This window comes from Pan paniscus, chromosome 5, assembly GCF_029289425.2.
Source record: "Pan paniscus chromosome 5, NHGRI_mPanPan1-v2.0_pri, whole genome shotgun sequence".
NCBI classification, from domain to species: domain Eukaryota; kingdom Metazoa; phylum Chordata; class Mammalia; order Primates; family Hominidae; genus Pan; species Pan paniscus.
In genome coordinates this window covers 19,984,842-20,002,086 of record NC_073254.2, presented here as the reverse complement: position 1 = coordinate 20,002,086, position 17,245 = coordinate 19,984,842, and the positions used below count along the sequence as shown (strand labels likewise).

The window sequence follows — 17,245 nt, the reverse complement described above, 5'->3', positions numbered from 1 at the left end:
TTCAAAGACTATACACCCACCTCCCTTCCACATTTTTTGTAATAAAGTCATTTTTAGCATCATAAATTGAACACTTAATTTGATGATTTCCATTTTCAATTTTTAAAATAAACATATCTAAAGCGAAAGGTATGACAAATACCCTTTTAGCTAACATCATCAGTTTTGTTTTTCTAATGTTAACAGTGATCCTACGGCTTAGGTGGCGAATACCAAGTTTCTCCATAATGAAGTGACTATGGTTCCCCACATTTGAGCAGTTCAAAGTATTTTCATTGCTGCTCAGTGATAAGTAATTTGTAATTTACTGCTAATATTTCTCTTTAACCCATGAAGCTATACTTGTATATTTTTAAATTTCTGAGAATATGGAACATTTTTATTATACTTTCTTATTGCTTTCTACATAAACTACATTGAAGTCAGGCAGGCAAAGTTCTATTTATGTTGTTGATTCTTTGACATTTGTTTAGACTTTGACTGTCAATTAGTAATGCATAAGTAATTTTTAGAAATCCATATGACTATACACTTCTGACATTTGCATATAAAACTCCATGTATGTGCATGGTTCTGCATGTGTGTTTATACACATATACATATATAATTGTGTATGTGTGTGTATATATGTTTATGGCTACCAAATTTTAAAAATAAATATAAATCAAACTTGTCAACCACCTTTTCAGATTGTCTGTATCTTTACACATTTTAACTTCATAACCCATTGGTTTCTGACCGAGGTCACTTAAAATCTTCTAACATGGTTATAAATTTGTCAAACTTAACTTTTAATTCTTCAGTTTTGCTTTATGTACTAAGCCTATGATGTTGAATACATAAAAATTCTTAATTCATAAAGTTTCCTGATTGAGGAACTACCCCTCTTTGTTACTGCTTGTCACTTTTTTCATAAATTCTATTTTACATAATATTAATATTGCTGTACCAACTTTCTTTTGATAATTATTTGCTTGATATCTATTTTTCCTGCCCCTTATTTTCACCCTTTGGTGTGGTTTTGTTTCAGGTTTCTCTAACTGAAAAATATCCAATCTGATAATGTGTGTCTTTAGTAAGTTTAACCCATTTAAATTCATGAATACTGATGTATTTGGACTTATATCTACATCCTTAATTTGGGGTTTCTATTTACCATATTTTTTTTTCATTCCTTTTTCCTGTCTGTTAAATTGAGATCATGCTCTACATTCCTCCTTTTCTACTCCAACTGTTTGCAATGTATACATTGTACTGCAATCTAATTTTTTTCCAACAAAGTCTGAAGTTACTCAGTAATTTTATCCTATCCCCAAATATGACAAGAGCCTTAGCAGACTTTCAATATCTATTGATTACTCCCCCCAATTTATTACTGTTCACTAGTTTTCATTTTACTATTTTTCAAAATACAAAAGATTTTTTTCCACAATTAATAGCTAAGTGTATAGATTACTGTGACTCATCCATTTCTATACTTATCATTGTTTTTTTACCCTGCACCTCTGTATTTACTTTTCTTCTTGCTGAAATACACGTTATAGTGATGAAAGTAATAATTACAAAGATTAAACAACAAAAATACCTTAAAAGATAATAATAAAATGTTTAAAATTGTCTCTGTAACATTATTACAACTCTAAAAATCCTATTCATAGGGGAATAAACTGAAAGACGAAAAAACATTTTGTTTAGAGTTAAGATTAGGTCAGAGTTAGTACCAACACTTTAGTTGAGGTTAGGAATTCAGAAAACACCACAATCTTCTGACTCCACTCTCCATAGCATTCTTGGAACCAAAACTCCCCTTTGGGTCATAAGCAGGTCCCACGTAGAAAGGAGTGTCATGAAAAAAAGCAGAATACAGAAAAACAGGCAATGAATTCAGAAGAGCTGAGTTCCAGTTTTAGGCATGTTACTAACTGCTTCAGCAACTTTGGGTAAGTCACTAAACCTTTTGGGACCTCATTCCTCATGGCTGAAGTCAAAATGATCTACCTTGCGAGGTTTTTATTAAGAGCAGTAAACGAAGGAATGAACACAGATGCACCTTATATAAGAAGATTAGATACATACATACACGTGAGCATAATTTTTTAACTATACGCAGAATATATAGTAGCATCATCAGTTTAGATTAGTAATTTGTACTAACTACCAAATTGGACTGAACCCAAAACAAATATGAAACAAGGTGAAGGCTAATTTCCTATCCACTTCCTATTTCCCATCTTCCGTGGCAGCCTTGATTTTCCCTCCATTAAAATGCTAGAAGTGCCTGGCAGCCTTCATTGCCTCTTTCATGGCATGCAGGCTTACAAATCAGTGCACACAGTCCTTTCTTATTTCTTTAATGAGGTAAGCTGGGCTGAGCACCTGTCTGCTACTGTGACCTGGACGTCATATTACTGGCATCACAGCTCCTCTTGTACATTAATTTTAAATGACATTCTATCACTTGGTCATATTTCCCAGATTCTGACCTGTCTTTATTCATCTCATATTAGTTCCCTAATAAATCTATATCCTTATTAATCATTATTTTTCCTAACCTGGAAAATAGTCAGCTATTCCAAGTAGTGAGAATGCTCATTTGAGATCCCCTGAGATCCAGCATGGATGGCCTTTTTGTGTAAGGCTAAGCTATTACTGTATTATCACAGAGTCGCAGAAGAACAGCACATCCAGAGGTAAACAGAAAGAAAAAGGAGAGAAGGGGAGGGCAGTCCTGTTCAGTTATCTCCTGCTATAGGACTTATAGAATACAACAAAACAATGGTTACCTATTGGCCTAAGGATGCTATACTATTTGTTTTCATATTAATAACTCATTTAGCTTACGTTGGCAGGAGAGAGTTTTGTGACAATAATAATTCCTCCTGTTCCAATGAACATGTCTGGAAGGGACATTGCTAAGAAAGTAAAATGAAATACACCCTGTGCTTAGTTTAAGCATTTGTTTCTTATATAAAAACAGAGATGGTTTTTAAAACATGAGTGAGGGACAAGTGGTATGGCAAGTTTTTAGGAAATGGAATCAAGGTTTTAGGGATTTCAGAATTTGCAAAAAAAAAAAAAACAACAACAAAAAAAGATGCACACAACGTATTAGGATAACATCTAACAGATGCACACAACATATTAGGATAACATCTAACAGACGCAAGGAGTTGGGAAAAGGCTCCATGCATCATCCTAACACATGCTTCCAGAATAGCAGCAATTAAGACATCCCACAGCAATTAAGACATCTCACAGCAACATGCAAAGCCAGGGAGGTTGAGGAAAGTGCCTGGGGACAAGACACAGTTTACAGCCCAAGCCAATAAATCATCAGGCCCCTAAGGTACCTAAGAAATTCATTTCTCTCTAACAGCAAGAAAATATAATTTACTTCTCCTAACAGAATTAAGAATGACCTGACCACAGGTTTCCATGTTGCACCTTCAGCCATCCTGGATTAAAGGTGAATTTGAGCCACAGACTATTCTCCATTCATAAGAAGTAACCCAGAGAAAGGCGGGTCAGTATTGAGAGAAAGGATAAGGACAGACAACTGGAAACTAAGGCTTACCAATTTCTGTAGTTACTAACACAACAAAGCAGTCAAAAAGTACTGAGGCACACCTATACACAAGATGTCATTAAGTATGGATGATTCACTAAGGCAAAATAAGGCAAGCAAGGATGACTATGCTGGTCTCATCGAGCTAAATGTTAGTGACCTCAACATAAAACGTCTATGACATCCTTCAGCAATGAGAAACATCTCAAGACTCACCTCATGCTTGGAGAAGAGCCGCACGGCCTCCAGCTGGTGGAAAATAGGGTAGTGCTGGGAGTCGATCTGGTCACGCCTGTAGACATCACCCACCACCAGGAAGGCATCCAGTCCCGCGTGCAGCAAGTCCCACTGGTGTGCAGACGTGTGCGCTCTCAGCATGTGAGTCCGATTCAGGTAATAGTTGTCCCCCTTCTTCCTGCTGGGGTGATCAGCTCGGATGAGCAGGCTGTCAAAGTTCTGCCAGGTCGTGACCACTGGAGAAAGGTTGTCGTAGACCGAGAACAACGGGGTCCCAAAGCGGCCCACATACTGCTTGTAGAAGTGCTCCTTCACCCTCTCCTTGATCAGCCACAGAGGGTGATGCTGCTGGTTGTGCAGGTTCCTGCCAACTCTGGTGAGGACCTTCCGGGTGAGGTTGCTGTGGTCGTCCTGAGGGTAGGATTTGCCCAGCAGCTCCACCACACTGCCTGGAGCTCTTTGGGTGGCACACTCTGCTGCAGGAGGCCTCGATCCCCAGGCCTGGTGCTGATGGCCTCTGGAGATGTGACTGGCCTTACTCACCAGGTAGACATATGCATGGGCACCTCTCCTGAGAGCTGAGCCCACCATTGTAGAAACTTCTCACAGGTTCTGGAAAGAGCACACAGGCAAAGCACAAGTCAGGTGTCACTCTGTGGAAAGCAAGTGTGTTCTTTGCATCTCCCACCAGCTCCCTCTTGTCCTACTGGCATGTTTCCCCCACTACGACCTCCACACAGCTGAAAGAGCCAATTAAAGAAATCTGACAGACATGTGATACTTAATACACTAAATGAAAAGATTCTTGGAAGTCACTTTTATATCCCTAATCTCTAGTTGTCCTTCCTTTGTCATTCAGATCCTTGGCTTTGTAGAAAACCTCGTTTATTATGTTATCATGTCCTGAACTCGTGATGTGGAAAAAAACTGTAAACACGACAACCTTTACATTATAGAACCAAAAAACTTCAGAGAGATCCCCTAAAATACAGAACTTAATTGGACCCTATTAAGGGTCCCACTAATAAAGGAAGCAAATGATTAGACAGAGGCTTCCGAAGGAGAGTGGAAGAGAAGAGATTTAAGAGCCATCCTTCACATTTCTGCCAACCATCCTCATAACTACAGAGTTCTCTTTATCTTTGACATAGCATAACTTCTGAATTACTTCACTAGATCACAAAGTGACATTACTAATTTTTTTAAAAAGTTTTAAACAAAATATACCACTTTAGATTGTGGTTAACTTTAATATTTTAAAAATAAAATAGAAAATCTCAGGAAATATTGTACAAAGTGATAGACTCTATCAATGGACAGCTGTAAATGCAAATCTTCTCACATCTGGTCATGTCACTTAAACTTAATACCTTTGTGGCATCCTCTCAATTACACCTTTGGCAAAAGGGCACATTTCTACTACACACCCACAATTAACCAGAAACAGGACTAAACTTGTTGGGGAAGAGTGACAGAGCAGCCAGAAGGCAGAGCACTGACCTAGATTTTTAAGTAAATAAAATGCCAAACTTTACAGCTGAAAGTCACCTCAGCTGTCATCTAGTATAGGCGGTTCAAGTCATGGATTAGGTGAGAAGGACCTAAGTATAACTGGCAAAACTCTAAGGTATTGAAAGAGTTCAATAAGACAACCGCAAAGGGCTGTGAACCACTCACACAGTGTCTTCTTCCCACTCCCACAGAAGCCAGTTTTAAACTCACTCAGGGATCCCAATAAGGAGAGTCTTGAGATGTCACATCCCATTGTTCACAAATAATTTATATTCACAAACTTAAATTATAAAAATCCATCTTCTAAAATGTGGAATTCTTCCCTACCGGGCTATTTTAAAGCATACGACTATGTGGCTGTTTTACTTCAAGGGCCGTGCAATCATACCAAGAAAATATATAGCTTCATGATATGAAGCTGCATTAGCAGAGAATTATATTGTTCCAAGTCACTATCAAAAGCACAGTCTGTCCCTGGACAGCACAATCCACCTGACTCCAAATTGGAACTGAGGAAATCTAGCTGCAAGTTGAATGGCTGTGTTTGTGTGTGATTGCTTCTTAGAAGCTGTGCACACACCTTTGTCTGAGACTGTCATCATGGGAGACATTTTCAAAGATACCCAGGAACTCTCTGGTTTTATTCACTTATGGCGTTATTTTGTCAGAGTTGTTTCAAAAGGGCTTTTGGCTGAGCTTCAACTGAAATGTCTTCCCATCTAGTGTTCAGTGACTTGTCACTGCAGTGGATAAGAATTTTAAACATGCATATGCAGCCTTACACATCTTAGCACAAAATCAAACTGTTAGGTTATTAGCTACCTAGCTCAGCACCCTTGCCAAAACACAAGAAAGGCTTTCTTCCTCCCAAAGGCATATGTGTTAGACAAAGTTCAGAATTGTTCTGGGAAAGGTGCTTCTGATCCAGTTATTTGTGGGCTGCTGTCGATGCTTTTCCTTCCCAGTTTCCAGCTCTTCACACATCCAAACCCACACTTGGGTTCCATTCCCAGGGATGCGCCCCAGCCTCGTGTCCCTTCCTTGCTCTCCTCACGCAATCCCCAGCTTGCCGATGAAAGTTTGAGGTTCTTGCCCTGGTTTTCAGGCCTTCTATCTATCTGCTCAGCCCTGCTTACATTCTCCACTGTCATTCACCCCACACAGAAAAGTATCTGTCCTTTCTGTTACTATCTGTAACAGAGAGAGATGGATGACTAGGAGAGCCTTCCCACTTCTATCTGAGAAGTGACTTCCTTTCCTTCCACCTCTATCGAATTTCTCTATAAGAAATATATCATCTGCAAATACATAAGAGACCCAGGAGGATAAGACCAACGACATTCATACTTCTATTAACACATTGTTCTTCCATTTCATCCCTTCAACAGTTCTGTGATGTAAGTATTGTTCGTACCACTTTACCAACAAAGAATATAAAGCTCAAAAAGATCACGTAACTAGCATAAATTCATATGCCTGGCTAGCCATGAGACAGTTCAGAATTCTTGGCAATTCAAATATAGCTGACCCTCAAACAACATGGATTGAACTGTGCAGATCCACTTACATGCAGATTCTTTTCAGTAACAGTTACACTGAGTGTGCCTGCCCTTCCTGCCTCCCTTTCCGCCTCCCCTATCTCTTCTACCTCTGCCACCCCTGAGAAGGCAAGACCAACCCCTCCTCTTCCTCCTCAGCCTACTCAACATGAAGATAAGAATAAAGATCTTTAGGATGATCTATTTCCACTTAATAAATAGTAAATACATTTTCTTTCCTCATGATTTTCTTAATAACATTTTCTTTTCTCTAGTTTATTGTAATACAGTATATAACGCCTATAACATACAAAATATGTGTTAATCAATTGTTTATGTTATCAGTAAAGCCTCCAGTTAACAATTAATAGTTAAGTTAGGGGAAGTCAAAAGGTATACAGGAATTTTCAACTGACTGAGGGAGGGTAATCAGTGCCCCCAAAGTCCTCACGTTGTCCAGGGGTCAAGTGCATTTCTCAGTAGGGTGTGGTGGCTCACGCCTGTGATCCTAACACTCTGGAAGGCCAAGGCGAAAGGATCACTTGGGCCCAGGAGTTTGAGAGCAGCCTGGGCAACATGACGAGACCCTATCTCTACAAAAAAGAAAAAAAAATTTTTTTTTATTTAATAAATTAGCCGGGTATGGTGGCACACACCTGCAGTCCCAGCTACTGGGGAGCTAAGGCAGGAGGACTGCATGAACCCAGGAGTTCAGGCTTCAGTAAGCCAGGATTGCACCACTGCACTCCAGCTTGGGTGACAGAGTGAGACTCTGCCTCACTAAAAAAAAAGAAAGTATACTTCTCAATCAAAGGTCCAAGATTGTTAAGTTCAAATGGTATCTCTGCAAGAACCTCCCTTAACTTCTATTTTATCTAATTGAGATTATACATCAATGTGTTTTTAAATACATAAATAAATGCATGAATAAGTAAATCCAATAAAACACATTAGCTTAGATAGTAAAAATGAAATAAGTATTTACAGACCCAAGGGCCAAATCTGCCCACAGTAGTCTGTTTGGGGTTTTTTTTTTTTTGGCTTTGGCTTTTTTTTGTTTCTGAGACAGGGTCTCACTCTGTCACCCAGGCTGGAGTGCAGTGGGATGATCATGGCTTACTGGAGCATCAACCTCCCAGACTCAAGTGATCCTCCTGTCTCAGGCTCCAGTGGCTCCTTGCCCCAGAGATAGCTAGGACTACAGGTGCAAGCCACTATGCCCGGCTAGCTTTTGTATTTTTTGTAGAGATGAGGTTTCGCCACATTGCCCAGGCTGGTCTCAAACTCCTGCCTCAAGTGAGCTGCCCACCTCAGCCTCCCAAAGTGCTGGGATTACAGGCTTAAGCCATCGTGCCTTGCCCATAGTCTGTTTTTACAAATAAAGTTTGTTGGAACACAGCAACAGCCATTTCTTGATTTATCATTTGCCATGGCTTTCTTGCTATCAAGGTAAGATTGAATAGCTGCTATAGAGATTGTGTTGCTCACAAAGCCTAAATACTCACTCTCTGGTCTGTTATAGAGTTTGCTGAGCCCTGTTTTAGCTTAACCTACTGAAAAATTTTTCTACACTATTAATAAAATCTTCCTAGTCACAAATATATGTAGATTATAAAGTCACAAAAAAGGAGCAAGAATACAAATGTGGACGTGAAGTATGTTAGCACTGGTACAAAAGAAAAAATCAGACCAACTATAAGAAGAGAAAATACAATATAATGGGCAATAGGCCAGACTTCGCAGAGATACCAATGTTGGTTTGATCCTAGGTTGATCTCTTAGGTGCCATGTATCATCCTTAGAAACGTTATTTGACCCTTCTGGCCCTCAAGGTTCTCATCTGTAAAACAGAGAAAAATAATACTTATCTCATAATGAAAAGATTATACTAGATCATGTTCATCAGCTAATTAACTCATTGCCCAGTGTGTAACGGGTAAGATGAGCTGAATTCAGGGTTGAAAGTGACCCAGAGATTTCTAGAGATTGGGTAACGGATGAACTAATAAAGTCATTCACTGACACAGAGAACTCAGAATGGATTTTTGTTGTTTGTTCAGATCATCTTTTGTAGAGGGAAACAGATTTGGACAATGGAAGTTCAGTATGAATGAGATAGCCACATTACAATTTCTGTAAGGCAATTCGAGTTATATTATAGTTTGGAAATGAGGTAAGACATTAGTCCTGGAAATGTAGACCATGGAGGTAATTTGCATAGACATAAGAGTTAATATCACAAGCGTATATAAGAATCCATGGGAGGCTAAGAGCAAGATAGAAGTGGGCAAAAGATAGAAGAATACTTGGAACTTATCATATTTAAGGGAAGGGGATGTAAGGAGTAAGACAGAGGGGACGTAAAGGGTGCCACAGCACAGAAGTCAGGGGGAAAGACATCTAGAAGGAAATGGGCCTGTTTCCTGAACCCAAATACCACTCAATGTGCAATGTTTAGCATGCCGTATTATTACTACCTGCTGTTGTCTGTATTCCTACTAGCCTGTGTGGTTCTTGAGAGTAGAACACACAAACACATATATATACACATACTCTTTCTCTCCTCTCTCTCTTATATTTATCATCGTATGCCCATAATCTAGCACTACATGTGATGCTGGGTGGAAGACGCAGGAAGAAGAGAAATAGGAAGAAAAAGAAAAGAATGGAAGGAAATTGGTCAGCAAGGTCAAACAAAACAAAGAAGGCTGCCTCTTTGGTAGGGGCAGTAAAGAACTATTTAAAAACTCAATAGAGTGAAGAGACAACTCACAGAATGGGAAAAAGTATTTACAAGCCATGTATCTGGGAAAAAGCTAATGTCCAAAATACATAAGGAACTCATGCAACTCAACAGCAAGAAAGCAAATAACTTAAAAATGGGCAAAGGGGCTGGGCGAGGTGGCTCATGCCTGTAATCCCAGCACTTTGGGAGGCCGAGGCGGGTGGAGCATGAGGGCAGGAGAACGAGACCATCCTGGCTAACACGGTGAAATCCCATCTCTACTAAAAATATAAAAAATTAGCCAAGCATGGTGGCGGGCACCTGTAGTCCGAGCTACTTGGGAGGCTGAGGCAGGAGAATGGTGTGAACCCAGGAGGCAGAGCTTGCAGTGGGCCGAGATTGCGCCACTGCACTCCAGCCTGGGCGACAGAGTGAGACTCCATGTCAAAAAAAAAAAAAAAAAAAAAAGAAAGAAAGAAAAATGGGCAAAGGATCTGAATAAAGATTTCTGAAAAGAAGACATATAAATGGTCAATAGGTATGTGAAAAAAAATCCTCAAAATCACTAGTCATCAGAGAAATGCAAATCAAAAGCACAATGAGATAGATACACTTTACACCTGTTAGAACCGCTATTACCAAAAAGAAAAGGTAAGTGTTGGTGAGGATGTGGAGAAAAAGGAACCATTGTACACTGTTGGCGGGAATTTAAAGGAGTATAACCATTATGGGAAATAGTATGGAGGTTCAAAACAATTTAAAAATAGAACTATTAATATATGATCCAGCAATCCCACTTCTGTGTATATAACACAGGAAATGAAATCAGCATGTCAAAGAGACATCTGCACCCCCTTGTTCCCCGCAGCATTATTCACAATGGCCAAGATATGGGATCCACCTAAATGTCCATCAACAGATAAGTGCATAAAGAAAATGTGATGTATGTATACAATAGAATATTATTCAGCCTTTAGACAGAAGTAAATCCTGTGATTTGTGACAAGGATGAACTAGGAGAACTCTCGCTCTCTCTCTCTCTGAATCTTACTTTCCCTATATTTCTCAACGTGAAAATAACATATACCTTGCATTGGTAATAAGAGTATTAAGCAACAATGAAGGTAAAAAACAGTACAGTATCTTGAAGGAATATAAAAGGTACTCAATAAATGGCAGCAATTATCATTATTATTATTATTTCTATCATTACTATTGGAATACAGCTGCCTGGAATGTCCAAACAGTGGGCATGGTGGTCAAGTCCACTTCTCTACAAGACTGCTCTAAGAAGTAACATTTCGAAAGGTATCTGAAGCATCTGTTACATGGTCATGGATCATACTTGGATTATTTTGCTTGTTTTTCATTTTGGACACATTCAGAATGTTGTAAGCATTCTTTATCACTATAAAGTGGCACAATGACAACAACTAGTAAAATACTGAATAAATGTTTGTTGTTAGAATGAATGAGTTTTATAATGGTTTCAATAGTCCTTTCAACCTCCCTCATTCTTCTGTGTAAAGAAAACATTAAGTAGTACACAAACTGTACTGGACTGATCATTTCCCTAAAGCATAATTAGCTTAAGGGAAATAGCCAATGGTGAGCAAGCATAACCCATATATGGTCACCACTATACAAAAGTGTTCAAGCACAATCCATAACCACCAGATGCAATACTCACACAATTTCTATCAAGAAAAAATGAAGCTTGGTTCAGTCAACACAGTTATACATTTTATTCTACTAAATAATGGTGGGAAAATGGCCAACTTCCATTAACTTTTACTGATACAAAGCCAAGTCAAGAGAATGCTTTTGCTCCTGCTGACTAGTATGAACAAAAAGAGAAGGGCTATAAGCAGGCAGTTTCCTGCATTACTCGTGAGGGTGTTATTGGCGCAACCTTTCTAGAAAGCAATTCAGCACTATCAAGAGACTTAAAACTGTTCATACCCTTTGACAGGGTAATTACCCTTCTAGGAATTTATCACAAGGAAATAATGTAAATGAAGACAGAAGTTAAACACAAAGAAGTTTCATTACAGTATTATTTATAACAGAAAAAAATTATACACCACATAAATGTCCCACAACAAGGGAATGATTAAGCAAATTATGGGAGACCATACAATAAAATATTATGCAGTCATTAAATATAATGGTTGCAAAGAGTTTGAATGATACAACTACATAAAGTGATAAACAGGATATAAAATTGTATGTACGATATGATCTTAACTCTATAAATATATACCTACCTATAAACACATGCATATCATATTTAGAAACCATGAGAAGAACTAGCCAAAAGATTTCATAGCAATTTATCCCTGGTGCTTATTTTCTATTTTATGTATTTATATTTCCAAATATTCTAAATAGACATTCATTATATTTTAAATTAAACTTTAAAACCATTGTCCTATCTCGCCAAGTTTCAACTGTGCTTAGTTTCTGTGGCTCCTTTGGTTCAGGTAATATAAGCATTCTCTAGCCTGATCTTGTCTGTTTCACTAAAAATGTCTTGAATACTGACATCAATTTTTCTAAATTCAGAACATTCTCCTTCTACTAACATAACATCATAAATTTTAAACTGTACAAGCTCAGCTCCTGATCCTGGTTATCCTATCCAGACCTTCTTTCTGAGAGGGAGGATAAAATTTTTAAAGTTCATGTGCAAATGAAATCAATTATCAGGGACAAGGTCACACATTATCTAGATATCTACCTTGGAGAATATTTGGGGGTTATTCTTACAGGGACTTTGTGTAATACGCAAATAATAAGATCACCAGGAAGCCAGCTTGGATGCATACAAGAACAGAATATGCTGGGTCTACAAATTCTGGAACTAACTCCACACCGGGCAAACCTATCTCCCACTAGCTTTGTTGAAATCAATATAAATAAGCTGGATGTTTAAAATGGAAATACATTTTTCATGCCAAATGACCCAGGCAGTAATTACCTGTAGACATGTGTACCTCTCCCACTAGAAAATAAGACTTTGAGGGCAGGAGCCATTCATTTGATTGTTTCTATAAGATGGTCAGGCACAGGAAGTAAGTGCCCAAAGAAACTGCTTCTTCCATGAATGAATGAATGAAAAAAATGAATGAATGGCTCTCATACCACACTGCTACAATTGTTTCTAGTGAGCTCAAGAAAAAACAAGTTGCACAGTACCATTCAACCAATATAAGGACAAATGAACAGTGCATTTTGAAATCATTAATTTGAAGTAACATGAAATGCCTGGGAGAAAATGTTAATATACAGTTGTACCGACAGCATCTCACACCCTTTTCCTGAGTTTCATCCATTTAGACTCAATTATTAATTTTTAGAGAATTTGGTGTACCTAATTTCTAGAACTGATTGCAGGCCCTGATACAATGACGTTGCTTCTAGACTAGGCACTTTAACAGCCTTGAAGAAGTGAATAACCTCTTTTCTGTGGTGGTTCATCAGGGTATGTTTTTCTGATTGATTCTGGAGCAAGTAAGTGACAAAAGACGAGCCCTCAAGGCAGGAAGCTACAGCTCCGGCACATGAGAGTGTCTACAGCTCAGAACCCCAGCAGCCCCTTACCATTCACAAATGCTCTTGGCTTCCATGGATAAATGTAAGTATTTTTAGGTCAAATGGATATTTACTTATCTATCATTGATCTCAACAACGTATTTAAGGCATGGTTTATAACCATCAGCAAGAGTTTGGCACTGGATTTCACTGCCCGGGGCACATGGCTTCCACAGGTTGGCAAAGGCCCAACACAATATTAATGAGTATGCCATTTGTCAAGACAATTATGCAAGCACTTGGCAACTGCACGAAGAGGGCAAGCCTTATGAGAGACAGTGCCAGGGCATATGGATCAGAGAGCCCAAGAAATCCTTTGACACTTCAGTCTTCTTTTGTAATGGCTACCTTTTGTGCAGACAATGTCTTTTTAAAAAAATAAGTCTAATGGAAAAAGTAGTGAGGGAAGCAATTCTAAAACAATTATTATCTCAATATACGATGCCATCTTCCCCATTAAGAAGAGATATCTTGGCCGGGAGCAATGCCTCACGCCTGTAATGCCAGCACTTTGGGAGGCCGAGGTGGGCGGATCACCCTGAGGTCAGGAGTTTTGAGAATGGCCTGGCCAACATGGCGAAACCCCGCCGGTACTAAAAATACAAAAATTAGCCAGGCACAGTCGCGCACACCTGTAATTCCAGCTACTGGGGAGGCTGAGGCGGGAGAATAGCTTGAACCCGGGAGGCGGAGGTTGCAGTGAACCGAGATTGCACCACTGCACTCCAGCCTGGGTGACAGAGCAAGCCTCCATTTCAAAAAAAAAAAAAAAAAAAGGTATCTTTTCATCACTATAATTCGATTGAGAAATGACTATCAATACTATTGTTTGCTAATAAATGCCATATGTTCAAGAATGAGAGATTTGAAGGTGTTCTGTCACACTGGAAACTTCTATACCCATGAGAAACATATCTTGTGACAAACACAAAAACAAATAGAAAAATATAACTTAGAAGTTTTTTTTTTTAGACACAAATCATAGTACTTAGTTCCAAAAGAAATCCGTTTTGCTGTCCTAAGTCAAAAGGTTAAAATCTGTAATTAAATGAATACATAAGAGAATGACTACAGACAAAAGACACTGCAAAATTAATCTGAAGATGTGTCTAAAGATATCACCGTATTTGGAATTGTAGTGATTCCCAATCATTCTTTTGCTTTTTTAACTTTCAAAAATATATTCAGTTAAAATTAAGTTCACATTACCAATATCCATTTGTACCAATGCTTTCCGAAACTATCAGGGAAAAAATTCCTCTCAATAAATGGAAAAAGCACAATACATACTCTGGCTTTCTCTCTCTCTCTTACACAAAAATATCAAAATCATCCTTCATGTTTTTTAGCATCTCAACAAAATCATTTATTTTTGTTTTTAACAAATGGTATTAACTAAACTATAGCTCTACATATTCCATATTTGGGGAATGTTGGCATAATTAATTATCCATAATATTCAGCATTTAAAAGAATTTTATAATAATCTTACTATGTACATATATATAACAGTTTTTAAACTAAAAATATTCAGCTAATGAAAAAGAATCAAGTTTTCCCCCACAAACAATTTAGCAAGCAGAATAGTTATGGCAAGTAAAATTAAAAATTTTTTTAAATCAACTCTCTAAACCGCATATTAAAAACTATTTTAAGCAATTAAAAACATTACTGTGCTACAGAAGAAATAGCCTCCAGGTTAAAAATCCTTTTCTCCTGAATATTCTAAATAAATTGATTATTTATAAGATTCTCTAAATGAAGTCACTGCATATAAACTCCTGGCTCTTGACTGTAGTGCAGCAATTACACAAAGGTTTTGTCAGTCTTTACACTCACAATTAGTAAGTAGAGTCTAACAGCCTGAAATATTTCTCTACCTACAAATGGTAAAGGAGCATCATCTTCTCTATGAAGCCGTTTCTTCATTACTCCTTTCTTTTAATCCTCGTAACACCACTATGAAAGACAAACATTAATCTGTGAAAATCATGCCAAATGACCGAAAGTACTTAAGTGGCAGCACCAGGATTCAAACCAGGTTCACCTGACTCCTACCTGGTTCCAGTCCACCCCTGCTATTTCCATTGCCTGCCCTCTCCTAATGAATATTAGCCTACCTTGCATTTTTCAATAGACGTAGTCCTAGTAAGTTCTTGATAAAATTTCTTTTTAAGTCAAAATACATCTTCCCATTGACATGATCTATAATTCCAGAGATGTTTTACCTCTATGCAAACCATAACTTATCCTATATGCTCTCCTCGGGGAGAAATGAGCCATCTCTTCTCTCTTCCCAATTGTCTTCTGTACACACTTCACTCATGGCACATAAAACACTCACTAAACTTACTAGTTAGGATGCTAGTCCATCTGTCAGATCTTAAGCAACTTGAGGTCAGGGACAGTATGTCCGCAAGTTGCTTCAGACAATGTTTTGGACAATATGTCTATCCTTAAAAGGAATGTTTTTCCAAATCAAATGGAGTAAACCCATTATGAACATTTATGTTATACATTTCCAAATCACTGTTTAGCTAAGAAAAGATACCATTTATTTAACTCACAGTGATATTTCCAAAGTTCCATTTTCTCCCCATAATGGATCTAGTGACAAAGTAGTTGAAAAACTAAAGCACAGCACTGAAGTTCATTTAGGAAGTCCTTCGAAAAGACGGACATCAAACAACTTTTTATTTTATAATTCAGAGTAGGCTGTTCTATGCATGGTAAGTCATATCCTGAACATAGTGGCAAGATTGCTAGAAGAGTGGAATTCAGGCCTACATATCAGAGTTCCATTAACCCCAAACAGCCCCATCATACTGTGCTCTCTGCTAAAATTCCTGTTTAAAAAAAAAAAAAACAGCCCTCCACTTCTCTATAACCTTTGTAGGTCTATTGTAAGGATTAGCAATACATGAAATCATTTAGCTGAAATTGCAAAGCATATAAGAAATAATACATATGCCGTCCGTTCTTCTTATCTGCAGTATAGTCTATAAAGTTGCTATGACTGCTAAATTAGCAAACAGTGAAGCGCTGCTCCAAGGGAAAATATACAGTTGGTTTCCTGCGAGCCTCTGGTCACATTTTTGTCAAATAATCAATATATAATATTGTCTTATGTGTGTTTCTGTTTAAAAATATTTAATACATATTATTGACTCATGAACATTGCACTCACAGCCAATAGCACTATCACTCATACCTAAATGAAGCTCTTAACATACATGTTTTCTCTGTAAGGCACATCACAGCCTTCTTGCACTTAGAGACACTATACAGCACTTCGGTCAGGTCTATCTGTCTAATCTATCTAATCTATCTATCTATCATCTATCTATCTATCATTTAACAGAGTCTCGCTCTGTCACCCAAGCTGGAGTGCAATGGTGCCATCTCAGCTCACTGCAACCCTCTGCCTTCCAGATTCAAGTGATTCTTGTGCCTCAGCCTCCCAAGTAGCTGGGATTACAGGAGTGCATCACCACACCCAGCTGATTTTTTGTATTCTTAGTAGAGATGAGGTCTCACCATGTTGGCCAGGCTGGTCTCGAACTCCTGGCCTCAAGAGATCCGCCCACCTCGGCCTCCCAAAGTGCTGCAATTATAGGCGTAAGCCACAGCGCCTACCATCTCGTCATTTTTAAACAGCAAAATTACCAACAAACAGCACAGAAAGGCGTGAAATGTGACACTACATAGACCATGAAAAGGACACTTGTTTACAGTTTGAGAGCTGAACAAGGCAGAACATCACCGTGTTCAACCTCAGCCGGGAACGTGCACATCGGGCAAGTCAGATTTATTCCCCCTGTTGTGCACATCTCTGTAAATGCCCATGAAAGCGCCTCAAGTGCTTATTTTGAGGTTAAAAACAGATTTTAGAGAGCAGGCAAATTCACAAGTACAGAATCCGTGAATAATATTGGGTTGAGTGTATATCAAGAAATTGATCATAGTAGGTGTCTCCAAGGAAGAGAATGATGTGGCTGGGAGACAGCAGGGAAAGAAATTTATGTTTTACCATTCGACTTTCTAACCTTTTGCATGTTATACTGTGTGTGTGCA

The 17,245-nt window shown here is 38.3% G+C and overlaps 1 protein-coding gene across 8 annotated transcripts in view; it reads right to left on the bottom strand.

Moving 5' to 3' along the window:
• Positions 1 to 17,245, bottom strand: part of FARS2 (phenylalanyl-tRNA synthetase 2, mitochondrial) — a 512,480-nt gene that overhangs the window by 400,095 nt on the left and 95,140 nt on the right. For 7 of the 8 annotated variants that reach the window (XM_063605131.1, XM_003806719.6, XM_034961385.3 and 4 more), the window contains one exon: positions 3,782 to 4,414. The exons of the other annotated variant lie outside the window; for it this stretch is intronic. In XM_063605131.1, coding sequence (XP_063461201.1) covers positions 3,782 to 4,393 — 612 coding nt within the window. In that variant the 5' untranslated portion in view covers positions 4,394 to 4,414. The remainder of the gene's footprint in view (positions 1 to 3,781; positions 4,415 to 17,245) is intronic. 8 annotated transcript variants of the gene reach the window in all.